Raw genomic sequence first — 27586 nt, forward strand, 5'->3', positions numbered from 1 at the left:
TATCTATAATCTGGTAATCCTGTGATTATCAAAACACAACATACTCATTAATGGCATGTCAATGTGTGAAACATACAGAGATAGCAAGAGAGTATATGAAGTAGAATAATTCTTACCTGTATAGAGAGCAGGGGGAGAACACATCTGGCTTGATCAACACAGTTCTGCAAAGTGAAGAACTTGTGCTGACCCACGCCAGATGATGTTCATTCAGCTCTCAGGTAAGAAAGGGATTTGTTTACAAAACAAACGCCGGGTGCTAAGGTGGTCGCCTGGTGGCCTTTTCATCAGGAAACAAAAGAGTTTACCAAGGAGGGAACTTGAACTCAGACTAGAGCAACTGTATGTTCTCCAACATACCCGTGTTACATCCTCCCCATCATTATTGAATGACGTCCTCGTCATGAACAAATTAAAAATTGAAATTATATCAAATGCAATACATAAAATCAATAATTTTGCTCGTCACATCTGCAGGTACAGCAAGGTGATCGTCTTTGAACACTGCAAATACATGCTTTTGTATCGAGCACTTAACATAGTATCCAATGAATACTGATAAAGATTGCAATTGCAAAAAGAGGAATATTTCGAAACCAAATATGAAAGTTTTGTGTATACCCCTGATTTTGCTCCCCAAACGTTAACCTATTTCACCCTTCTTATGCCAATCTATCTTTCCTTCTTCCATCTCCCTCCCCTCTACTGAAAAAGTCGCCGTCCTCGGAGACTTAACCATTAAATATATGAATCACTAAATATTTACATTTGGAGTTGTCAAACTTTTAACAAAGTTGCAAGCAGCACGAAAAGCGTCCTGCATTGCTGTGAGTTGGTTTATATTTCCCAGGCTCGTGTATTGCAGACGCTCCACAGGCTGTCTTTGTCTGCGGCTGCGTACCCTCAGTTGACTGTCCTCGTCTACCTGGTCTGCGCTGGAAACAGTCGTGTTGCCGTGTTGTGACGTCTCGCTCGCTGCCTCGGCGGTTGGCTGGCTAGTGACGACCCCCGGAGTGTGCTGGTCGTCGTCTTCGGCTGGCATGTTGATCACCACGTCCTGCCCGTCATCCATCGGAGCCTGTCGTCCCTCGCCGTCGTCAGCGGGAATGGTGGACTGGCCGTCACATGTCTCCTGGTCCTCTGTCGCTGGATGGGGCTGAGTGGTTTCGGTGGTAGGCTGCAGTCCATCTGATTGAACTGGGATGTCCGGGACATTTCGCTGCTCTATGGGTTGAGTGTTGCGTACACCACCATAGACGAAGGTCTGGCCCACCTCCTCCACGTCAGTCTCCGGCGTCTCCATCTCACGGATATCGTCTGAGGATGTCAGAATCTCGGCTGGTAGAGGAAGCTCCGCAGTATCATGGCACTCAGTCGGGAGAAAGTTGCATCGAGTCAGGAGGTTGCGGTGTAGAGTGCGTTCAGTCTCAGCACCCTCTCGCTGAACAACATAGACAAGTTCACTCACTTTTTTGGTGACCACGTACGGATGAGGCTCCCACTTGTCCGACAGCTTGTGCTTTCCTTGAAATGCGACCCGTTTCACCAGTACTCGGTCGCCTGGGTGCAGAGGGTCGTCACGGGATCGTCGGTCGTAGAATGCCTTTTGTCGGTCGCTGGCTTTCTTCGCCAATGCACTGGTGCGTGCATAGGCAGAGGCTAAGTTATCACGAAGATTCTGCACGAATCCGTCGTGGTCAAGGTCGTCGTCGATTGTAGTCCGGTCTAGTAGTAGGTCGATTGGTAGTCGTGGGTGTCGTCCAAACATGAGGAAGAATGGGGCATACCCCGTCGACTCATGCTTGGTACAATTGTAGGCATGGGTCAGGGTCTCGACGTGGCTCTTCCAGTCTCTCTTCTCCTCGGGATCAAGGGAGCGTATGAGGTGGATGAGGGTCCTATTAAAGCGTTCGGTCATCCCATTTCCCTGTGGATGATAGGAAGTGGTTCGGGACTTGGTAATACCGGCCAGCTTACATAGCTCCCTCACGACGCCACTTTCGAAGCTTCTCCCCTGGTCAGACAGCAGCCTCTCTGGAAATCCAAAGTTACATATATACTTCGACCACAGTACCTGAGCAACCGTTGATGCCTTCTGGTCGCGTGTCGGGTAGGCCTTAGAGAAGCGTGTAAAATGGTCGGTTAGAACCAACACATTCTCAATCCCACCCTTTGACTTCTCGAGAGTCAGGAAGTCCATTGACACCAGTTCCAGTGGCCGACTCGTCTGGATGGTGGTGAGGGGAGCCCTATGGCTTGCCTTCGCAGATCGTCTGAGACTGCAACGTTCACAAGAACTGCACCACTCCTTCACAGTCTCCTCCATCTTAGGCCAGTAGAATCGCTCCCTTAGGAGGTCCAGCGTGCGCTCTGGTCCCACATGACCCATCCTGTCATGGAGTTCCTGCATCGCCATTGGTCGAAGTGTTGTGGGCAGCACCAGCTGAGTGACATCTCTCCCTTCCTTCGCTATCGTCCTGACAAGGAGGCCATCGCGTAGGGATAGACGCTCCCACTGCCATAACAAGTTCTTGACCTGGCTGGGAAGTTGAGCTCGATGACGCCTAGGTGGCTTGGTTGACTCCCTGATGTACTCGATCACAGCCGCCATGCCGTCATCATCTGATTGCGCCCTCTGGAGTTCCTGTACGCTCATTGATGGCAGGGCCTCGAAGTGCGGTTGAGGAACTTTGACCTGTTGGGCAATTTGGGCAGTGGGGACAGCAGGTTCAACGTTACTATCATCACCTGGGCGGGATGGGGAGAGGTCCTTCTTGTCGGGGGCTGGCAACCGAGAAAGCACGTCTGCGTTGGCGTTAGCCTTCCCAGACCGGTAGACCACCTGGAAGTCATAGTTGGCCAATTCAGCTGCCCAGCGTTGACCTGTCGCGTCTAGTTTGGCAGAGGAGGTGGCATACTTCAGCGGGTTGTTGTCTGTGAATACAACGAACTTGTTACCGTACAAGAAGTCCTTGAACTTGTCTGTGACCGCCCACTTCAGTGCCAGGTACTCGAGCTTGTGGGCTGGATACCTCGTCTCTGCTGGGCTGAGGCCTCTGCTGCCATATGCGATGACCCTCTGTACGCCATCTTGTTTCTGGGAGAGAACGGCTCCGAGTCCCAGTCCAGACGCATCTGTCTCTAGGGTGAACGGCAACGAGTAGTCTGCGTACCCGAGGATCGGCGCAGAAGTGAGCCTCTTCTTCAACTCAGCGAACGCAGCTTCACACTCATCAGACCATTCATAGGGAACCGGCGCAGCTGTCTTCTTCCCTCTCTTCTTCCTTGGGTCGCCGCTTGTCAGACGGTACAGCGGGGCCGCGATCTCAGAGTACGACTTGACATACCTGCGATAGTACCCGCAGAATCCGAGGAACTGCTGCACTTCCTTCTTGTTACGTGGTCGTGGCCAATCAGCTACCTTCGCCAGCTTCTCCGGGTCAGTCGCTACTCCCTTTGCGGAGACAATGTGCCCAAGGTAGCCAACCTCTCTCTGCAGTATACGGCACTTGGAAGGTTTGAGTTTCAGGCCGTGCTGCCTCAGTCTGTCAAACACTGTCTGCAAACGTTCCAGGTGCTCGTCGAGTGTCGTGGAGAAGACGATGACGTCATCGAGGTAGATGAGGACGGAATTCATGTTCAGGTCCCCCAGGCAGGTCATCATTAACCTCTGAAATGTGGCAGGGGCATTCTGAAGCCCAAATGGCATCCGGTTGCACTCGAAGAGGCCCATCGGAGTCGTGAATGCCGTCTTTGCCTTGTCGTGCTCGTCGACCTCCACCTGCCAGTAGCCAGAAGTAAGGTCCAACGTGCTGAAGTATTTGGCCTTACCAAGCGAGTCCAAGGCTTCCTCGATCCTGGGGAGTGGGTATGCATCTCTCACCGTCTTGCCATTCAGTTTTCGGTAGTCTATGCAGAAGCGTAGACTTCCATCCTTCTTCTTGGCGATGACAATGGGGGAGGCATATGGGCTGCTGCTTGGTCGTATAACACCGGCATCATTCATCTCCTTCAACATGTCTTTCACGTCCTGGTAGAGGGCTGGCGGGATCCTCCGGTAGGGGAGGCGGAAAGGGACGGGGTCGACGAGGGGAATCTGGTGGGTAATCGACGTCGTATGGCCGTAGTCCGTCGAATGGTGGGAAAAGACATCGCCATTTCTCTCGAGGAATTGCTGGAGCTTTCTGTGCTCGTCATCCCTCAGGTGCGATAGGTCAATGTCTTTTAGATGTGTCGCGGTCTGTGTGTGGCACCGGGCTTGATGTCTGCTGGTTTGCTGCTGCTCTTTTGGCGACTCCATGCTGTGGATCTCCTTCACAGCCCTGAGTATGGCCAGTGAGGTAGCTGAAGTAAGGGTGATGGGCACGCCGCCAATATTTCTGACTGTCACAAAAACGACACCTCCACTTACCGGCGACAGTGTGTGAAGACAGGTCAGGTTTCCATTAGCTGAGGTTGGTTCTACCAGAGCGCAGCAGTCTGGAACCGGAGTCCTTCCGCGCACGCAGCCCTTCACAGTTCTCTGCTCCCCTGGTACCAGCTGGAGAGGTCGCCCATGCATAGTCACGCGTCCAATGAAGTCTCCCTTCCCACTTACATCTGCCATCCCCAGACGCATGAGGGCTGCTTTCCAGATGGAGTCCCTCTCCCCTACAGCATGTAGGAAAGACTCTCTTCCGTGTATCCTCACGCAGTCCTCCTCCAACGCTCTGATAACATTGGTTCCGACCAGCAAAGGGACGTCACGCTTGTACTTCGTCGTGGCTGTCACCAGTGTCGGTACCTTTGTGTACTCGAAGCCTAAGATGGATAAGCTGGAGTCGATTACCCCTAGTACACGCACCTCGTGGTCGTCGGCACCAATGACGGATAAATCAGCAGCTCTAAGGGGTTGTCTGCACAGGCCAGGGTGAGTACGCCACAGCTCCTCAGATACGGTTGTGACCTGCGAACCCGAGTCGATGAGTGCGTTGACCTCTTTGCCGTTAATCGTCACCAGAGTCTCGTTGGCTGGTCCCACGACACCCAGGTCATTTGTCCTCGTCGTAGGGGTATGAGTCGTTGAAGTCGTGTTATTTGGGTGGGTTGTGATTTTGTCAGTCTTTGTCAAGTCAGGGGGGTCAAGGTCAGTCTTATTAACGCCCACAGCCACCGCTGTGGGCCTTACCCGTTTAAAGGATGGGCAGGCACGTGAGAAGGGCAACTCCTTGCGAAATGTCCCTCCAGTCCGCAGATGAAGCAGGTAGTCGACCTCTGCGGGGGAGGGGGAGGGGGGCGTGGCATGGACTGCGGAGAAGGTTGTTGCGGCGCTCTAGTTTCCAGCGCCGTCATCCGTCTCTCCAGGTCCGCCATTCTAGACAGGTGGGTCTGCTGGTCCTTCCGCACGTCTTTCAGCACCGCTAGAATCTCCCTCATCGCCGGATCTCCACTCTGCCTGTTGCTTTCTGCCACCTTCCCTTGCTGGATGTTGACACCCCGGCGAGCCTGATGGCCAAGATGACGCCTGGTTGCCCTTTCTCTGGCGAGGTGACGGAGTTCGTCCTTCAGGGCTCGAAACGTCATGAGTCGCGGCCGCATGGGTGACAGTCTCGCCCGGACCTCTTCATCCCGCAGGCCCCTCATAAACTGTGTGGTCAGTTTCGCGTCTCTGTCCGCCATTGGTGTGCCGTCGTAAAGTGTCTCCTCTATATTACACAATATACCCTCAAGTGCGATAGCAAAAGAGCCAGCTTCCTCGTGTTGTCGCTGGGTCCTCTCATAAAACTGCGCCATTGGGTCGCCATGGCAACTCCCATCTGCGTATTCAAGTCTCAGTTCATGGAAAGCGGCTTCTGGAGTACGCTCACTAGGGGGAATGTTCAGAACAAGGCGCCGCGCTTCCCCGCTTAGATTCCGTATGATGGTGGCGAATGCGAAACTCGTGGGCTGGGGTGCGACAGCCAGCAAATAGTCCATGTCCCGAATCCAATCGTCCACGCTGATTTTTCCATCACGCTGGCCGGAGAAAATGGGGACGTTCCTCACCTGCTGGGCCGCCATGAATGTCGGGGGGTTCGCCACCTGCCTAGCCGCAGCCATGCCGTCGATGTTGGCGTCTTCTCGGGGGCTAGCAGGCACTCGTCCGTATCCACTCATATCAACTGCCATTTCTGGTACCACGATCTCGATGTACTGTAGATAAACAAAAAGGATCCTGCCGACTACGCCAGTTTCGTGTAACGCCCGTGTTTCGTTGCAAGCGCGACAGCTAACAGCGCACTTGCTTTCCTGTGTGTATAGTCGTAGCCTGCTTGTGGGTAAGGGGACGCAGGGGGCGTTCACTCAACAAAAAGAAGAAGAAGGGGGGGGGGGTGACGATGCAAGAACGGGTCCCTAACCTCGCGAGATATGACACCTGTATAGAGAGCAGGGGGAGAACACATCTGGCTTGATCAACACAGTTCTGCAAAGTCTTTATTCACATTCAACATGATACATAATACTTTCAATTTACAAAAACGCAACAATCACAAGTTTCACATAAACTATGTACACTGACATATTACATACAACACATTATCCAAACTACCCCTTAGAACTATTAACTACATGTTACTCTATCACCAGATGTCCTATTACATTTACTATTTCTCATTAACTCGAACTTCATTTCTGTACACATTGACTTAACTTATCTCTCTCTATATATATACATGACACACACGCTCTCAACTACACTCAACAGAATACTGTACATTGGTAAAAGCCCCGATGCAGAACCCTGTCATGGATTAAGCACTTTGTAAACTCACAAACTAAAATAAAAGCTAAGGGGAGAAGACGCTGGGCTCCCCAACAAAGTATACAAAAGAAGTGTTAACCAGCGTGTGCGCTGAACATATACTATACAAAAAGCTTGCTCCTCTTTTCGCCTCTTCCAGGCCTAGAGAAAAGGAGATGGGGAGAGACTCCCTCCATTAAGACTTTGAAACAAAAGAGCTACCAGCACATCTTTCCGGCCTCCACAGAGGTAAAGAAACTTGACAATGGCCCTCCGCCGTAGTGCGGTCTTAAAAAGCCGTGGTCAGCCGGCACAGTCTACTCGCGCAGACCCCATTCATACTATAACATACAAACGCACACCCTGTCCACTGCCTTGTGTACAAAACTTGCTTTAACAAATAAGCGGGCCTGAGCAGGAAAACTACCTCTTTTATATGCTAGTGACTAACACGGGGCACAGATAACACATACACGCACACACATACACACACACCCACAACACACAAGCAATCACACACAATCACACACACACGCACACACACACACACACACACAGATGCTACCCTCTACATAACATGATATTGTATGGTATGCTAAGAAAAGCCACGAGTTCCTTCACATGCAATGTAAGTTCAGGATTAAACGAAAAGCTATCCATTATATACAGCATGTACTTTGATTTTGACACTCTACATAGGCCTACATTGAATATTGCGACGGACCTATCTCATAAAATATTCATCGACATATAAATGAATTAAGCTGTCGATAATATGACAGCATTATCATAATCGCTAACGCTTAACTTACCAATATATGATTACCGCCACAGTATCTCGCAACTGAGCCAGTTACCAAATGCAAATTTGTTAAAGATAACTCCAGGTCAATCCCTAACTCCTTGAATATATCAAGGCTATAGAAAAGTGAGAATAATGTATATATCTCATCGGTTGTTTTCAACAACTGGAATGAACTACTATTGCAGGACAGCGACCAGAAGTTAACTGCATTAGTAAAATCATAACTTCATATATTATAACTTGATATAACGAATTCTCAACCATATCTATAATCTGGTAATCCTGTGATTATCAAAACACAACATACTCATTAATGGCATGTCAATGTGTGAAACATACAGAGATAGCAAGAGAGTATATGAAGTAGAATAATTCTTACCTGTATAGAGAGCAGGGGGAGAACACATCTGGCTTGATCAACACAGTTCTGCAAAGTGAAGAACTTGTGCTGACCCACGCCAGATGATGTTCATTCAGCTCTCAGGTAAGAAAGGGATTTGTTTACAAAACAAACGCCGGGTGCTAAGGTGGTCGCCTGGTGGCCTTTTCATCAGGAAACAAAAGAGTTTACCAAGGAGGGAACTTGAACTCAGACTAGAGCAACTGTATGTTCTCCAACATACCCGTGTTACATATATATTTTTTTTTTTGGGTCATAGGAAACGCTAAAATCATATAGGGCCTATTATAAAGATAAAACTCTATATAAACCTTCACCACAGTGAACGCTCTTTCCCCCTCTCCCGGTCACTTTGATCCTTCAAAAAGGTCCAATTCATAATCAGAAGTCTCCCCCTAACTATTCCATTCATCTGTGTATGTATAATCTTTTTATTTTCTTCTTCGTAGCACTTTTTTTTTTGCCCAGGACAAATGTATGTTCACCAACTATTCTGTGTGTCTATCATCAGGTGTCAATATACCACAATTATTTCTTATTTTCGTAAAGCTTTCGCGTCATCATCAAAAGATATCTGTTGCCTTAGCTCTGATTGATCTGATGTGTTTATTACATTTGCAATTGTTTGTATGACAAACTGCTTCGCGGATCCCAAGCATAGAAGCTCGAAATTCTGAAACGCCTGAAACGTGTTCAGATAGCGAATATCAATTACGGAATCGCTTTTAGGAAAACTGAAATATAGCGTCTCGACGTCCTACTGTAAATCGAACGATGTCAGCAATGATGAAAGACAGTCGGAAGGGACTAGCACTGTTACTTGTACTGGTTACATCTCCGTTTCACCCAGCCGAGGGGATGATGAAAACAAAACAACACCCAACGGTTAGGAAACCAAGACAAAATTTATTCCGCATGAATCGTCACCGGGTTTCAATTACGCATTTAATTAAAGACTACCATAACCAGGCGCTGACATACATAATATATTAATTCAACAAGCTACAGGGAACGAACTGCATATACACGACCGCCCAGGATGCAGATATGTGGTTGAATTTAATTACACCAAGGATGGAGTGGGAGATGTATTATGCAAGTGATATAGATACATTTTTCGACACTCGGAAAAGAAAGTGAAATGACTTACACCAGAACTGTGGCTTGTTGTTCTATTTTTGCAGCGCTCCTCTCGAAAATTCCTAAATGTTTGTTTGTTTGATGGTTTGTTTATTTCCATCTGAGAAGATGGCTGGATAGCCCATATTTAGCTTCATTAAGCAGTTCTTCCATGGGGTCCAGTTGGATGTGACGTGGGACCACTTCACCGGGTAAAACACCCTGCTCTTTGCGATGAATGAAGTGGGACATTTCATGTACATGAGTTGTTACTCTCTCGTACACGGGACCTCCATTTTATGTCATATCCGAGGGACAGAGTGTTTTGCCTCTTGCTCGAGGGGACGGTATGCTTAGGCCTACACACAACATTGCTCAGTCCAGACTCGGGTCCGAATCCGGGCCCTTAGGATCGTGACGCACACGCGCTGCCGACTGAGCCAACTCACCGTCCTAACTTATGTTATGTATAAATCGCCGAAATTATGAAGCTTTGAGAAACTTTGGGCATTGTAATTGCAATAAAGACCCAGCTTTCCTTTAATGACCTGAAAATTTTCTTCAGAAGTGATTTAAGAGCCATAAAATGATTACAGTGATATTGATACACGTGATACTGCAACGACCGATTAAAGGGAAAGGTTACTTCATAATAATGATATTCCTTCTAATAAATATAAACAAATCAAACAAACAAACTGAATAGAAGAATTTTCATTAAAACGGTCATGTTGATATTAGCTATAGCTCTATATAGCTCCACTTGTTTCATGAAACAAGAAAAACATTTGAAACAAGGCGCCAAAATTAGTGAAGATGGTGTAGTCACCACCGCCACACAACGCTCCGATCATTTGTACATGCAGATATCATAATATTCATAAAATTGGTGGATGATCTAGCAATTATTACATCTCTGTTAAAACCATTCGTGACAGTACACCTCTGACGAGGCTGCAAAAATCTTGCTCCATCTGATCTTTTGTTCATGTTATGGTAGTCCACGTGCTGGGATATCCGCTCGATGATGACTCGTAACACAAATATAATGAATATTTTGGAGATGTAAACTCAATAAGTGAACTGAATTGTCATTCAGGTGTATACAAAGCGTAAAATCAATAAGAGATAGGCCTAATTGATCGTGACTGAGCTTCTTTCGCGATACCTGACTGCTTCAGAACGGAACTAAAGTCAGGTGGCTGCGAGTTTCTCGAAGTTCATCCAGCGCTGACATTGAATGAACCTATAAAGCAGAATGATGGGGATCCGTAGTGTATGGCAGGACGTAGTACATTGGTCTATAAGGGTTATGCATTAAAAAACAAAGATCGTACTTCAGTCATCACTATGGTCCATGCTAAACTCGTGTTTGTCAGGGATGTTCGCAGAATCTTTCCCGCCTATCCAGTGAAAAGATGGACTGCGCGACAGATCGCAGGGCATTCCTCCTTCGTGACGACATTCGCGGCATCTTCCAGGCAATATCGGTGCGAGAAACACTGGATTCGCGTGTTGTACACGATTGCCTTGTCTGCACGCTTCTCTCGGTAGCCTATCGTTCCAGAAAAAACAAAAATCACTCACTGAGCTTTGCATAAACATAAACAGGGATTTGGTGACAGAAGGTAACAGCACTATGATAGACAGATCTCATACAAACATAAGCATGATATTCGACATACCTTATGGCTTATCCTCATTTCTTATACTCTTCGTATGAATTATGAATCATTCTGCTGGTGATGTCGAAAAAGCCCGGGGCGGGGCATCAGAGCGGGATACCATCTCGAAGAGGGGTGTGTGAAGCTGAAGGGCTCATCAGCTACCATAAAGGAACGGACGCAGACAATAATTGACTGTCACAGCTGAGATTGATGCGCTTTTAGATGTACCAGACGTACGAGTGAGATCAATATTTCACCTCTTTCACTTTTTGCTCTTTTCTGCTCATCGTCATTTCCACTCTCCTTTTTTCCATCTTCTCTGCACTTTGATGAAACCTGAGTGTACTTGTAGCAAGTAATCAGAACCGACCTTGGGTGGTATCATTCCAAAGCGATCGGAAGTTGCTCCCTTTCAACCCTGCCTTTCAACAGTTGTTCATATTCGTTTGTGTTTGGTTTAGTTCTTGGACGAAATGAATGAGAGTGACAGGAGTGCGTAAAAATTAAGCATTCCAATTCAAGGAAATAAATCTACAGCCATTTTTCTTAGGAGAGGTTGATGAAGGTTCAGATTTTTATGACTTTTTTTGGGGGGGGGAGGCGGGGGGGCTGTATCATTTATTACTTCATTGTCTGATATGATTCTGCCACATTCATTGACTGTTGAAGTCATGTACTATATAGGTTAAAACTGAACAGCAAATCATTTCTACAATAAATTATAATTATTGTCGTTTCTTCAGTTTGCCTTATTATTATTATTTACATCACTTGAAGAGACATACTGCCTAAGTGACATGGAGACCAAACGCATCTCTCTGTAATGTAAAACGTCACTAATATGTAAGTGATGATACAATTTGTAACTGTACACACAACGAAAAACCGTGTATGAAATGCGTAATTGGAAAACGATGAGCACTCCGCATTCATGCACGTGCTTCAGTGAAATTGCCGGGTAGAAAGAACAGTGTCAAACCTTGATATGCAATGTTGGCCTATGCAGTGTTTATTTTGAGGCATCACAATCACCTGACAGTCCCCTTTTAAAACAATGGAAAATTTCATAATACCATTTTCTCCGTTTTGAGAATATTGACCTACCCATATATTACATAAGTATGCCTGTAGTAGGAGGAAGATGAGACGAATAACGTCACTGGTAACAAAATTACTCTGTTTCCGAAATTATATATTTATGTCTATCTCTCATTATTGGCGTAATAAGAATCGTTCTCTGGTCAAAATAGACCATACTTCTAAGAGAGAACCTGAAATAAACTCTCTCGTAGTAATAACACATCCCCAGTGTTTTGAATTACAGCGATTTAATTTGACGTCAAATCGATCTAATTCTATCAACGCATTGGATATTAGAGGAGAAAGAGAAAGGGAAAAAACCAACTATGGAAAATTCAATCAAAACGTAATCAATTTGTTGTCACTTCTGGGCAGTTACGATCGAAGCAATTCTGTCGCCCAAAGGTTAGTTTGTATGGCGCAGTGGTGTGTTTGGAATATATTTCCCCCCTTGTCCTCAGATATATCCATATTGATGTATTTTGTGCTTCGTATATTTGCATGCCTGCTAGCAGCCAACGAAGCTATCATGGTGAGCCTCGAAACATAACTATCGATCGCGTGAAATGGAAACGATTCTGCTTCATATCACTGCTTAAATTGGCCCAGGGCTACGCTGAAAACATGCATCCTGCAGCAGATATCGAAATCTTTTTTCTCTTTCTTTGATGCTATCCCCCCCCCCCACGTCTCTCTCTCTCTCTCTCCCTACATCCATCTGCCTTTCTCTCTCTTATCCAGTGATAACTCAGATCTGCTCAATCTTTCCGAGAGCAGTTGCATTATATGTCCAAAGGCTAGCGCTCAACTCGGGATCTGACAGAAATATCGATACTTTCTTCGGCGCGGATAAAGACGCTGGACTTGAAACCATGCCATCACCATTACGTCACAGCATGAACCTTTGTCGAGACGTACTGTGTACACTGAGTTCAAGCTCATTCCAACTACGTCATGTAGCAACGTTTAGAAGTTATCCGCTTTACACATAGAATGACCCTCTTGGGTTGGTACAATGTCAACAAAAACAATCAAATAATAGCACAGGGAATAACTTTTAATTTTCATGTCGCCATGAGTTTGCTGATTACCCTTCAGGCCGATGGAGAACATCACGCAAAATGTCAGCAGAGTTTAAACATTTATCCCGTGGCGATAAGATTATTTATCCGGCACGAGTCTTAGCATGCAGGATTGGACAGGCTTCTGTCATCTCTCCTCCTCGCTGTTTAGACGGGGAGAGATCCCATCCGTCTTCAGTCTGCATTGTGATGCTTCTTCACGCGAAGTGGTGCGCCACTCTTATAGCATCGTTATTTAGGCATGAAACAACGCACGCATCATTATCGAGTCATTATAATCTACTGGTTCCAGTCATGGCAGGAGGTGTTAAGAGACCACAAGAAAGGTCTTCCGATATCGTAACTACACGCTATATAACACATGGTCGTTTTCAATGTCTTGTTAAAGTTACGTTTAGGGTCTTCTTATGTTATGTGACACAATCGCTCATTATTATTGTTGTAACCGCGATACATGAGCGCTGATAAACACACGATTAACTTCTTGCATTCTGTGCCGTAGACAAACACCTTCTCCCCCCCCCCCCCCCACACACAAACACACACACATCATCATCATCACCATCACCACCACCACCGCCACCACCCTTTTGAATGCTTATAATTATCAAAGTCGATCCCCCTTTCAAGGTACCCCAAGATACAGTACGAAGCCTATCCCATCCATGCCAGCAGTCAGCAATCACCGTGAGCCCCTGTCGTTCTGTTTATTGTCTCACATAACATTTATTATCTTATTCTATTGTGGGCCGCCTAAGATATGTCCGAACCCGTTTCTCCACCTTTACTTCCCCCTCCTTCGCACAGAGATATTACAGACCTTATCAAAGACATTAATGCTTAAGTGACTGGCATATTGATATGTAATTATCATAATATAAGCACGTGGAATATCGTATGATATCATGGTTGATGGTAAAGTTTTAAACTGCACGACAGCGAAGCAGCGAAACGTTTGGCGCTTTAACACCTTTTCATGTGATAAGACAACCAAAAGTTTGTTTTGTTTTCATGTAAACATCGTATATATGATTTGTATTTAATGTCTGATCGAGTCATAGGTTGGTCAGGTTTCATGACCCGGCTGGTTGACGAATTGAGAACACTGTGTTTTACGGCTAAGCAAGAATTCCAAGGTTTTTAAAAAGCACAGTTAGAATAGGGAAAAACTCGTCAATCGGAAATAGCGCCCGTACTGTCCAAGCCGCGCTACATGACGAGAACCTTTTTTTTTTTTCTGAGCAGGGTCACTCGGGATTTAATTCCACCGAAGAACGTACTCCCTTTGAGAAAAAAAAAATAGTGTGGAGGATGAGAAATGATGGGAAAACTTTGAGATTGCATTCGGCATTACTTCCGAATGAATTGCAAAACTGCATGATGATTAATTGTACCGCGAGCGCGAACTGTTCAAGAATTCCTGTATTCTCGATTGTAAGGTAAACCAGTGAAATGTGTGCAAAGTCACTCACCAGAAAAGAGAGACAATCACACGTGAGTTTTGCAGTGAGATTGCTCAACGTGGTTGGGTTCTATTCAGGATGATAAATAAAACATTGAACTGTTAACTCTTTCCAATTCTGCACATTACACTTTGTATTCAAATAGACACATTGATACATACACACAAGTATTCATATAATCTTTATCTATTCTATTCAAAAATTGCTTGTTTCCGACCCGCCCCTATCAAAATCGATCACCAATATCTTCATTAATCATTTAGGCGTTTTGCAATAAACCAGACTTCAAAATTTCCATTGATATTTGATATCGCACTTTATTTGTGCTATTAGAGACAGAAACAATAGCAAGGCTGGATTCCAGTAAACACGGTAAAGAGATAAATCAGCGTCGAAACAACAACAGCGTCGAAACCTATACATTTAAGCCTACAGGAGCTTTGTCATTTAAAGTGTTTAATTTATTCAGAGCGGGTCAGTTTCATAAAACAACGGTACCCACGTTAAGCATAATGAAATAAGGATATACTTTTTAGCAACTTCGATTCCCTTCGTCGAAAACACCTGACTTTACAGCACAGTTTCATTGACGTTGATAGTTGTGCGACTGAACAAGCTTGCTTTTACGTAGGCTCCATCATATTTCTCGCATTTCGAACATAGCCCAACACTACCTCAAACAGACCTTTGTGTTTATATTGAGACAGACTGTTGTACAATCAGGTGAAATTTCACCTGAATTTATGTATTGCTATTTGGTATTGCATATTTTCTCTATGCCATTTTCATGAGAAATATGAATATAAATGGGAATTGAAAAATTGAAATTGAAAATTGAAATTTAAAATTGAAACTTAACAGGATGAGGTGGTGAGGGGAAAATTTCAGTCACTTCAGAAGGTGTCTTTTTTGTCTTTCTGTTTTTTGTTTGGAACAACGTGGATATACCAGAAGATAACAGATGGCAAATCTCCATCAGTCATCAAAAAGACTTATTTTTTCTTTGTCCACGTTGAAAAAAAAAAAGAATGTTCAAATTTGGCAGCTCTGAGCTTGGTGCTCGGTGCTCGGTGCAGTTTCTCAGGCTCCAGCAGCAAAATCTTCGTGTCCCGTTCGCGTAAACTTCCTGATAAAAGTTCGCATCTTAAAGGGATAGTGTAGTTTTGGTTGAGATGGGGCTTTAGGTTTTCTACTTATTTTGTGAGATAGTGAGAAACCTCGATCCGATAAAATATGAGCATATGATTTTGAAAAGAATTCAAAATTTATTTTATGAAAATTGGTTTTGAAATGCCAGAGATATCCAAAAAACAAAGAGGCCCTAATAAAATTTGGGACTCAACTTTAATCAGGACCATTTTGTTTTCTTTTCTTTTTGTTTTTGTTTTTATATCTGGGCCATTTAAAACGGACTTTCAACAAATAAACTTTGAAATCCTCTTGGCCTTTAATATTTCATAACTGGTTTCTAATTATCTCACAAAATCTCAACCAAAATTATACCATTTCCTTAATACAGACTGTGTGCGTGGTTCAGACGCCACCATTATGACCTTCCCTTGGCATCGTACTTACTTCAGCTGTCGATTGGCTTAATTTTGACCAAGTTCGGGGTCAACTTCGCACGAAATTAAAAATTCCATAATCGTATTCCCACTTTGTGTCAATTTCGGAACAGTGTGGCGCCATCCTGAGAAGTTTCATTATACGATGTGATTTAAGGTGCGTGTGTGTGTGTGTGTGTTCTTTTATACAACTTGTGTAACGTCGAAGTATTTTGCAGAAGTGATGACGGTCAAATGACCCTTCACATAAGCAAATGCGTTCTCCTCGGTGCATAGCAAAAAGATCGTGCGACAAAATAATCATGATGGCTAAGGCATGACCACACTTGATGCTTTTGTAATTTGCTGTGTCGGTCTTGCGTAGGCGCGTCATCATAAAATGTATTCCCGATGGGATATTACTTCATCAGCAAATTCAATTTATTAAAGGTTTACCAGGGCAGAGACATGGAGGCAAAATGCCACAGCCCTCGGTCATAGACACGAAAATATATACAAGAAGTATTTTGTGAGAAAACAACGACCTACTTTCGGGTGCCAATATGTCAGTGTGAGGCTTAAGGCAGCTACGTGTGTAACATAGTTGATCTGCATAGTAAATTAAGAATATCAGTCCTAGATGCAGAGATTTCACTGTAAAACCATAATAGCGTTAAGTTCAGTGAGCTAAAAGAAAAAAAAAATGCACAGACTGTGATTTAAAAAATTGGCATTTGATATATGTATATACCTTGCGTGAAAAAAAAAACCTGTCAATTTCTGTATGTCTCACACCTTCTTTAATGAATGATCGTTTCTAATAACAACTGAATAATGTGAATTGAGTAAACAAACGCAGATGTCATTATGCAATGCAGCAGAGAAGGCGAAAAACGTATATCAAAGGTATGGGACAGTTTCGGTTGAGATGGGGTCTGAGGTTTTTAGTATTTTTTAATGATGATTTTTTTTTTCAGATAATGAGAAACCTCTTATGAAAGAACATATAATTCTAAGAGGAATTTAAAGTTTGTTTGATGAAATTTTGTTTTGAAATGGCTGAGATATCCAAAAGAAAGCAATCCTAATAAAAGGTTGGACCCATCTTGTATCAGGATGGCTTTGTTTTATTTTGTTTTTAGATATCTCCGCCATTTTATAGCCAATTTTCATCAAACAAATTAACGTTAAGTTCTCTTGGAATTGTAGGCTTCTTAACATTTCATAAAATGATTTCTGAATACCTTGCAAAAACTTAAAAGCTGAATTCTCAGTTTAACCAATACTATACCATCCCTTTAATAGACATGGTTAATATTTACGTCATGGTTATTCTAAAAGACTCTATTGCTATGCGTGAATACTATGTGGTTCGTGTCCTAAAAATAGACTAAAAACCTATACTGTTCAAGCTATCCTCGTAATCACAATAACTCTTAGCTGTTAGGTACATGAGAGAAATATGTCGGCGCCAGGCAATGTCAGGCATGAAAATAATCGAAAATAATCATATTTTCAAAAGGATAACACTTGCAATGTCAACGGTTGAAAAAAAAAAATCTAAAAACACTGAAAAAACTATATTGTTAAACATAAGTTATATGGTCAGCTTTACCAGTACCTTCAATATAAGATTTTCCCTATGTAGCTGAGTTACAAAAATCAGATCCATCCTCTTCCGTTCTTGGGACTACGACAACCATCGTGCTTTCGTATTTTTCCCATCAAGAAATAATGAGGCTGCAGGGGACTTCCCGCATATTGGAGTTCTGGTGATCTTTGAGATTAAAAAAAAAAAAACCCAGAACAATCAGTTGTTGTTACTTTGTGCATGGAAAATATCTATATATCAAAAAAAAAAAGTCATGTACTTCTTTGTTTCGATGCTAACGATTTACTGCAGCTTCCTAGTGCTCAAGTATGGCATTAGTAAAAGTGTTACAAGGTATCGAAAATTCCGCCAATATTGTATTGACCAGTGTTTTTTTTTTAACCTTACTTGATACTTCATTGTGTTCTTATTCCATGACGTAATTTTCGAGTGTGATATGCGGGAAAGAAGGTTGCAGGTATTACACGTTATTCTTCCGTTTTGTTGTGATCTACAGGACGGTGTCCTCACTTTATGACCAAGTTTTATTGAAATCGAGAGTGTGCAATGAAAATACATTGGAGTTTTATACTGGAAGAGACTATATACGAAGTATATATGGCATGCGTGGACATCGAACCGGCAGAAATTTCTACTTGAATTTCCAATCGAAGTGTAGTAAAGGTCATATAGGTGGACATTGTACATCGGTCTCTGGCTGAAAGCTGAAAGCATTTTTCAATATCATATATAGGAATACAAGATATGATATTGTGTTTCCGTGATTTCATTTTCCCCGAAGCTTTCTCGGCATTTACAGTATAATTAATGATTCGTTTCCATGAAAGGCAGAAGAGACTTTGTAGCAAAGCTGTCCGGTTGTCTTGTTGCTGTTGTTGTTATTGTTTTGTTTGAATATGCTTCTTTATTGGTTACCTTGACTTACAAGAGTGTATACCTCGAATTCGTTTTACTATAGTTGACGGTGCAATCGAATAATGCTGTGCAGAAGTTTGTATAAAGTAGTTCTCTACTCTATTTTGTTATGAAATAGTAAATATTTCTGAAGTCGAGGGAAAACTTGAATCAAAATTGAATGCATCAGTCGGCATTTTTATGGAAAAAGTGGGTTTTCCACTTTATTAAAAAAAAAAAGCTTCCCCTTTCCCGAATGTTTTTGTTAGTTACTATTTGTTAATATTGCTGCCTATAATTCGTAATAGCTATTTCAATAAAGCATATTCTTAATAGGGAGAGCAATTTATTCAGAATGGGAGTTTGAATTGTTTTCGTCTGATAGCCAAGACGTCAAATGTCAACAGCTCCTGTACACCAATGATGACTCGATTGGGGGGGGGGGGGAGGAAAGTAAGTGACCATGGCCCTCGTACTATTGCAGCAACCAAGAGGACTTCTCGATGGAAAATTCGCCATCAAATATAGAAATGCGTCCATTTAGGTACTTAGACTTCCAGGCTCGCGATTGAGTGATGGTTGCTTTCTCCCGTCATGTTGCTGATGTTGTTTTTCCGTTTCTTTGTATTATATTGACAAGTCTGCTTTCAATGAGATGGATATTATTAGACTCTTGACCATGTGACTGACGTCTGCCATATATACTATGAGAGTTCATTTAGGTCTCGCGGTGAAATGGCTCTCAATTGATTGGTGCATGTTGATTCGAATGAATGCATTTGATACAACAGATTGCGGTAAAACACACAAACGCATATACACATACGCACGCACATGCTCATCAGATGTAGAAAGTACATCTAGCTGCTGTCTTGTATGCCTAGTTAGTGGTCACTGCCTTCATCATTTCAAACGTATTATTTTCATTTTGTGTCCACAGAGTTTTCATTTGTTATTGGCTTCATGTTTGTGTGTGTATGAGGGTTTTTTCCCCTCAAGTGTGAGATGATCTCCATTGCCATTACTAGCATGCTTTTGATCCACAAACACACCACACGTATACACATGAACCCTGAGACTGTGATTCCATAACAGTGTTTCCTCATTATATTTCTTTCTTTTTTTTGGGGGGGGGGAGAAAATGTTGGGAAGCTAAACGCTCAAAGCTTATGAGAAAGAGATTTCCATCATGTACAAGATACAATGAGAACCCATAGTTATGGCCAAAATCACAGACATAGTAGTAGTTATCCTCATATGAACACTTCTTTGAACGGATGTAAATTTTCTTTATAGGAAAGGTAAGCAAAGATTGATCCACAATATACGCAACAGATGCACAAAACAAAAGTTCCCCCGATTGAACAAAAAAAAAAAAAAAAAAGCACCAGAGTCAGTACCCTATATACACCGATCCCCAACAGTCCCCCACCACTATTTCTATAGGGGGGAAAAAATAAAAGAAAAAATGGAGGATGTTCCAAAGGAAAATTTCAGTGACCTTTGTCCTCCATTCGTGTCTACATAGACGAGTAAGAAACATTGTGCAGACATGTTTCCGTAATTAATAGGAGTCTACGACTTCAACGTTTTGATGTATGGTGGAAGCCGGAGAAGAGTTTTGTTAAGAAATACAATATAATATAAAAGCCGACCAAGTATTATTTGTTACATTATTTGTTACCCCAAGGTTCCACAATTATGTTTTCTTTTCAATTTTACTTTGTTTTGATTATGTAACCTTATTCTCTGTTACCAATGAAAGTGAAATGTTTATGTTCTTTTCGAAAAATGAAATAAAGTTCGAATTGAATTGAATTGAATTGAATTGAATTATAACCAACAATCAATGTGGATGGAGTGTATCAAATATCGTGTAACTGAGCACAGTGATCTCAATGGTACAGTGTTTGCTGATACAGCAATATTTTGTCTTTCTCCCGTGCTTTCTTTACAGTGACTTTCTTTTTCATCATGATCGCCCTGGGATGCGGGGCCGTCGTGTGCGCCGTCATCGTCCTCCGCATTTACCACACGGGCGGCGAGCGACAGATGCCCTCGTGGTTACGATACATGATCATCCGGCGTCTGCAGCGCCTCCGCAGAAGACGACACAGTCTCCCCGAGGTGGTAACCGTTGCCGAAAATCCGTCGAGGGAGACGAAGTATGCTTCTTTTATCATTACCACTCTGTCTGAAAGAGTCTTTTTTTTTTCATCTCTCTTTTCAGAGGTCAACTACCTCAACACTTAATCGATCCGTTTTTAGCTCCTTTCTGCACCCTCAGGACATAACTTAGAGACAGGCGCGCGAATCATAGTCTTCATGTTCTTCATGTCTCAAAATTAGCAGTGAGGCAGAAAACGATCACAGCTGTTGTAGTTATGGCAGAATGTTAATGGTTATTGGTGGTAGAGCTTTACGGCTAATGATTGTCGCTTCAGTCTAATTGGACCTATACATTATGACTTTCGAAGGAGTGGGCATTGCGTCATATCGTCTCCTCAACCGCTGCCAACATGAAGAATGCGAATAATTCCTCAAAATTTCAAAAGAAAAACCCTGACAAAACCTTCAAAGTATGGTTTCCAATAAGGCAGAGCAAAGGGTTGCTACGTCACGTTCCTGTCTATCGTCATAATAGTTATGATGTGCCATGCACAAATAGCGTAAAATCTCAATGATGATAATGATTATATTTCTCCCTTTTTAGTACTGTGTTTCCTTTGATCATTTCAGGAGCATTTTGTAAAGCTGTTTCTTTTTTCGAAGGCTTTTATATGAGAAAACCATTAATGCGCAGTTGTAGCATTCTTAGAGAACCTGTTACAAACATTACTTATCGTATGGCACAATGTGCCTGATCAGTGCTGGTTGATAGGTTACCTACTATTTACTAACTAATGCTAGTCACCTGGGGCCCATGGTAGTGACAGTGCTAAGATGCGCGATAATGATGAATGTTCTTTCAAAAGACGTGTGCCATATACAGGTTATGCAACCACAGTAAAAAAAAAAAAAAAATGAAATCAGGTATATATACCGCCAAGTCTTGTTGACCTCTTCCAAATAATGTTGTGTCATTATACGTAGCACCTTTGGTAGGTTTCATTTTGTGAAGGTCTACAGGCCATAAAATAAGGAAGAATAATGTCTTTCTATATATTTTCTACAAATGGATTGCAGATGTTTCTAATCAAAGCACATGTCAATGTTCTCTTTAGATTTGTGTTGTTTGATAATCCCATATCATGTGTCTATGATTTAAGGCAAAAACAAAAACAAAAACAAAAACCTCAACAGCAACAACAAAGTGTTGCTTTTGCTAGAGTGGCCTTCCTTCTTCAAATAGTTCAATAGATTGATATTGCTAATAACACACAGAACCTTTGTGTGTATGTGTGTAATGTTTGGTTTGGTTTGGTTTTTGTCGTTAAAAAAAAAAAAAAAAAAAATTATTTTTATTCCCCGATCAGGACCTACAATAACATCGAGAGCCCCAACGGCAAGGCTCCCCAAATCATGCGGCAGAGCAACTCGCACTCCCACGCCCACACCCACGGCAACGATAGCGGAAGCGAGGAGGTGCACGACAACGAAAACAGCCAGCTGTACGAGCCGCAACTCATCGACCACAAGCTCCAGATGAAGGCTCGGATTCACCACCGGCGCGACAGTCGGAACAAAGAACTAAACGCCATGTTGTGGCGCGAGTTCGCCCTCGCCCTCGACAAGGGACTCGGCATGTTTGTGGCCATGATCATTGTCGGCGAGTGTCTGTACTGTATGATCATCTTCATCGCCATGCCGCACTGGGATTTGAAACAACCGTGAGCGAGGAGAGTCGGTTTTCCTACAAATCGTTGATCACTCGACCGCAGCTTGAATGGTGTTTGTTGAAATTAGAAACTAGCTTCATGCAGGAAGATCCCATCGACTAAGACTTTGCTTTCTATACCGGATCAATGGGCTCATCGAGTCGAGAGGTTTCTGAAAGCGTTTCCCTGTGGGGGAAAGCTAGCAAACATCGACCTGTGGCGTACATGGCAGAGTTGTCACCGTCAGTGCATAGACTGTCTTATCAACGGTTACGCTGCAAAGCATAAACAAAGAAAAACTCAAATCCCAACCATATATTTGAAGCTTGTCATTTATGTATTGCTCAGACTCTCCAGATATGACAACAAGAATGCTGAGGACTATGCGATTAGTGGTCATGAGGAAAAGATAAAGAGAAAGAAAGAGAAATTAGGGCCGATTCGTGTTTATTATATTGTATCTATAATGACGTTTACGATGACGAGGTCTTGTTCAAGATGGCTGTGCTTTTCACTTTTTTTTTAATCGCTCGTTAATAACACCAAAATGCGCTAATGCAACTTGGAAAGCACACTGTACGCATAGGCCCATGGTACTTACTTAACAACCCATTCCATTTTACCCCATTCTTTTGAAAAATAAGCAAAATCATATTTGAAGTTGGGATTCAAAAATTAATGCGATTTGGAAATAATTTATCGTTAAAAGAGATTATAATCATTTCAGCTGGAATAAAACATAGAAAGCCTTGTGTACGACTCGATGTCACAATCCAAGGTAGCAAAGAATAATGTTTGATTTGCTCACAAAAAAATACCCACAAAAAAAAAAGAAGAACTACATTCAGCATTCAAGTATTTACCAAATAGTTAACACCATAAATGCTATGCCGGGGCAACCTTTCAAAATAATTCTGATACAATAGTTGATATGAACAATAACAATGACTCCTGTTTCGATAACTACTTGTCTCGTTGATAACAAACACTCGATATATTTAGCAGATAGACTGCACTTTTGGGTATGTCTACATTATCTGTAATTGATGAATCGGTCCATTGTCAAATGAAATGACTCAGTTACTACGTAGCAACGACAATCCGAGCCATATAACATCCATTTCTCCCGGGACGGTTTCCATCCGTCAAGAAAATTGCTTTTGAGATTTTTGACGGCACAAGTGCCCTTCAACGAGCGATTCTTTCCGGTATCCGAGAGATAATGAATACGAATTTGGATTCCAGGGAAGAACTCAACGTGAGGGATCGTTGAGAACATTGATTTTGATTGATTAATATTGATATTATGATATTTTCATTTTTTCTGCGTCCTCCATCCGCAAAGATGCGTTGTGATAAGCCACTCTGTCATCATAAGAGAAAGTGTGCAACAAAGAATTTGTCGCCGTAGGAGGCAACCTGTAGACGTTCTGCGCTCGAGCGAATGAAGGAAATATCCATGAGTTGAAGAGCTCCTGAATGTATAGTGCTAATGCAAACATCGTGGTACGCTTCATGGCACGAGCGAGAGTGGTCGTATGAGTAGGCCTACACAGAATTAACCGAGAGGATCATTTATCCAACAGAAATGCACGTGTTACTCGCGAGCATTATCCTCTCATGAATGGCGACAATTCATTGAAGAAAAAAAAATACATTCATCTGGTAATTTTCACAGAGGCGGACGATATTTCTTGATAGAGTAAGTGGGTATATAACGGCATGCCGCTTCCGTGACCCATCATGCATTGTGGAGTGGAAAACGGGTCGTTGAAATGATACCATCACCACTGGAAATCGAAGAGGCCATACAGCTTGTAATCTCTAGTCATACACTAGACTGTGACGATAATCAGACAATATAGCATACTAAGTGCACTAACCGTTGGTGAAAGTGCACTGTGATCAAGCAGCCCGCCATTTTCTTTTTTATGGTTCTGACAAACTTTCTTAAGTATAATCATTTTGTGTAACTGTCTTGCAACCTTGTGAACGTTCCCAAAGTGATTAGAAATTAATGACATATGACTAGAACGAATGATGTGATTGTCATGCTAGATTTATTTGATTGCGTAAATGATGTTATGAAATTATCCCTCAATGTTATCTATATTTTTGTTTTCCAAGCGGAAGTTGCTCATACGTTGTTTAATTGGCTTTTTTCCGTTCGTGCAAGCCCAGAAGCTTACATGAAATCGGACACGTATAGGTGGTGGTGGTACTCATGCGATATTTCGCATCGTTGCTAAAGAATTATCGACGCAGGCTTTATCTCAGTTATGCGCAGATTCAACGGACACAAATTTTCACGTTATCACTTATTATTGTAAGCTGCATGAAGAGTCACGTGTCATCGCTGTGCCGACACACGGACTTCGGATGCAATCGGTCCAGACCGGACACGATCAGAAGCGATCGCAAAAGAAATATATGACACCCTCGCTGCAGGATTGCCTTCCATGATCACATTATTCATCCCTAACACGTATTTCTCGTCGCTGATTTTTTTTTTTCTGTCCTCACTGGCGGCCATATTTCAATTCAATAGTTCCGGACATTGTCCCCCAAGATGCCACCTTTGTAAAAGTGTAGAGCTGGTGGCTTTGCTTCATGTTGCGTTTTGTGGTAGTTAGTTTTGCCAATGTGCACGGTTGCGGCATAAGGATGGCTTGTAGTGATCGTGCGTGGCGTTGCACAAAAAGTTATAATAGATGTAGTGCGTACCATTATTGGTTATTATTGATTATTAGAAATCTTACGCCAAAAAGAAAGACCGCAAACGACTCTGACAGGTAATGGTTGTGTAAACAAGACATTGTCTCCAGAATCGTGTCACAAGGCTCGCGATGAAATTTATGTTGATTCTGGAATCTTTGCCGGTCGAGATTTCTAACATTGTTAATATTATTATTTGTTTGACACATTCTATTTTACTCTATTGTACCATACCAATTCGTTATTGCTGTTGTTGTTATTATTTTGGAACAATATAATTGCAAGTATCAAGTTTTGTTTCTATGCGTCTTCATGCTTATCGTCAAGAATAACGTTGGTACTCATTTCACGTGCGCTGGCCGTGGCGTAAAATGGCGCCAAGAAGAGGTATTTTCAGAACATAGAACAAGAAGGTTATTCTGATTAGAAAGAGGAGGGCGTCTCCGGTATTACGTGTTATATGTGGAAGAAGCTGAAAAAATGACTATAGTGCTTATGACCAAAGGTGCTGATACAATTGGTGATGAGTTATAGCACACATTTTGCTGGAAAAAGAGTTTTTCAGTTACACAAAGATGCTCGCGATGCATAGTTAGTGTATATCGCGATTACGTCATTATTGTAATCAATGTCATAATTGTAATCTGTGTAAATGCTCAGTTCTTTTTCATCTGAACATTTATTGCGGTGTTTATCAGGATGCAAACATACAGTACATGCAGGGGCCAAGTTATCCTTAGCTTATGTTCATGACCATCTTGTACAGTGTAAATATACTGTCAGAAAACGCATCTTCCATGTTTATGGCGTTCAGATTATGGTATATATCACTGCAATAACCCCATGGTTTTGGGTTCCTGTCTGTGTGCATTTGTATAATATGTGAAAACATAGTGGATCCTACCAAAGTGTACATTCTAATCCACGTGGTGTTCAGAGCCCCTGTATTATATTGCATACATTCATGACTGTATATAGTTTTGTATTTCGCGGAACATATCTTTTAAAAATGAAAATTGTACTGTATGCCAGCAAAAGACAAAATAAATGATGAAGGAAAATATTAGTAATTCTAAGATATGAGTCATAGCCATAGAATTACACGTAATCATCAATTAAAGTATCCATGTCTACTGCAAGACAATATTGTAATTTGTTCGACCGCCAGTCATTAAGATTATGTGGTTCATATTATTTGTATCTTGTAACCTCGATCGTGCGTTTTGCTAAGATATACTTTTACACTTCAATGATTGTGTGGCAGTTACCTACTTATGATGTGAGTTTTGATATCTATAGTGTTTCCTGTAGATAGATAAAATATTTTTTTCAACTAAATCCAGAAGCAACTGTCATGATGAAATTAGCAGACCAAAATGATAGCATCAAACATTACATTACACCACTGAGAGCAAGTTCGTAACGCACTTCATATCTTGCAGTTATGAATGAACGGTGAATGCCTATACTTCTTATTGTGTAGATGAATAGGCCTATACATGATAATGTGCAGATGAGAAGTTCGTTGTTGATTTCAGTAATATGAAACGCATTCTTCCAGCCTAAGAATGAATAAGAAAGCGGAAAATTGATTCGCGCTCGACGTCATTGTGAATTTTGTCAAAATATTGTGTGCATGATTTCATAAGCCGATTAACTTCATTTTTACAATTGTGATTTTTAGATATAGTAACATAATGTACTCCATTACGTGCCTAGCGTCCCACCCAGTATTTTCTTCGACATGCGCAATTATGTATTACATTCATATTAGTTTAGTCTCATCAAACCAATGAGGCAAAATGACATTAACTTGATGACACTCCACTCATTATAGCTCATGAAGCAGTTGAACATTTCCTCAGTCGGCGCGCAATCTGTATCACACATGAGGGACACGTTGAACCAACAGTAATTGTCAGTTTGCTCGGTGATCCGATCAGCTGGATAGGTGTATATCCCTCCTTCCCCCATGACCAGTTTTCCATCATGAAGAAGAGGTTGATGACCTTAGTACCGGGTCGTTGTCATAAGGTTACCATCTCCCTCCCAGCCGCGCTAGGTAAACATTTTTATCCTACTCATTCACTTTCTGCAATGAGAAAACATTGCATTTGAAAACTTCTGAAATATTATCGTAATATGAAAGAAAAAAATCAATGTTCGTCTTATTTACAATGTATTTCCATTCCAATCAGGTAGATTATTATTCTTGTATGCAAATAGACACGACATGCCCATAATTTCTTTGAAATATTGTAAAGCAGCGTTTTCGCATGGCCACCATTGAATACTCAGACGGAAATGTTGCACACCCTGACAAGGATCGAAACGGGCCATCTTTCTAATTATCCTGTATGTGCAGTATCCCTTGACAGAAACCATCACACCACATGGTGAAAAAGACACAAAGTGTATTGTCAAGATGTAGGACTCTTGCCAACTCATGATGAGCATCTTGTAATTCTGACCCGTACGCGGGTCTTCGGGAACGGAAATACGTCATCCTGCTGCAATTTTCAGTAATTGGAATGACCTTTCTTTGTAATTTAGGCTTTCTGGCTCCAGCGTCGTGAGCCCTTGATTTCAATGAAGATTTAACATCGAGCGCTGCTTAGAACAATGAC

General features: G+C 42.4%; 1 protein-coding gene across 1 annotated transcript in view; it reads left to right on the forward strand.

Moving 5' to 3' along the window:
- LOC140237255 (neuronal acetylcholine receptor subunit alpha-10-like) overlaps positions 1–22260 on the forward strand; it is a 159087-nt gene extending 136827 nt beyond the window's left edge. Inside the window, exons 9-10 of the mRNA XM_072317202.1 lie at positions 20384–20591; positions 21903–22260. Of these exons, the coding sequence (XP_072173303.1) occupies positions 20384–20591; positions 21903–22260 (566 nt within the window). The remainder of the gene's footprint in view (positions 1–20383; positions 20592–21902) is intronic.
- The last annotated feature ends 5326 nt before the right edge of the window (positions 22261–27586 follow it).

The sequence above is a fragment of the Diadema setosum genome, chromosome 1, assembly GCF_964275005.1.
Source record: "Diadema setosum chromosome 1, eeDiaSeto1, whole genome shotgun sequence".
Classification (NCBI taxonomy): domain Eukaryota; kingdom Metazoa; phylum Echinodermata; class Echinoidea; order Diadematoida; family Diadematidae; genus Diadema; species Diadema setosum.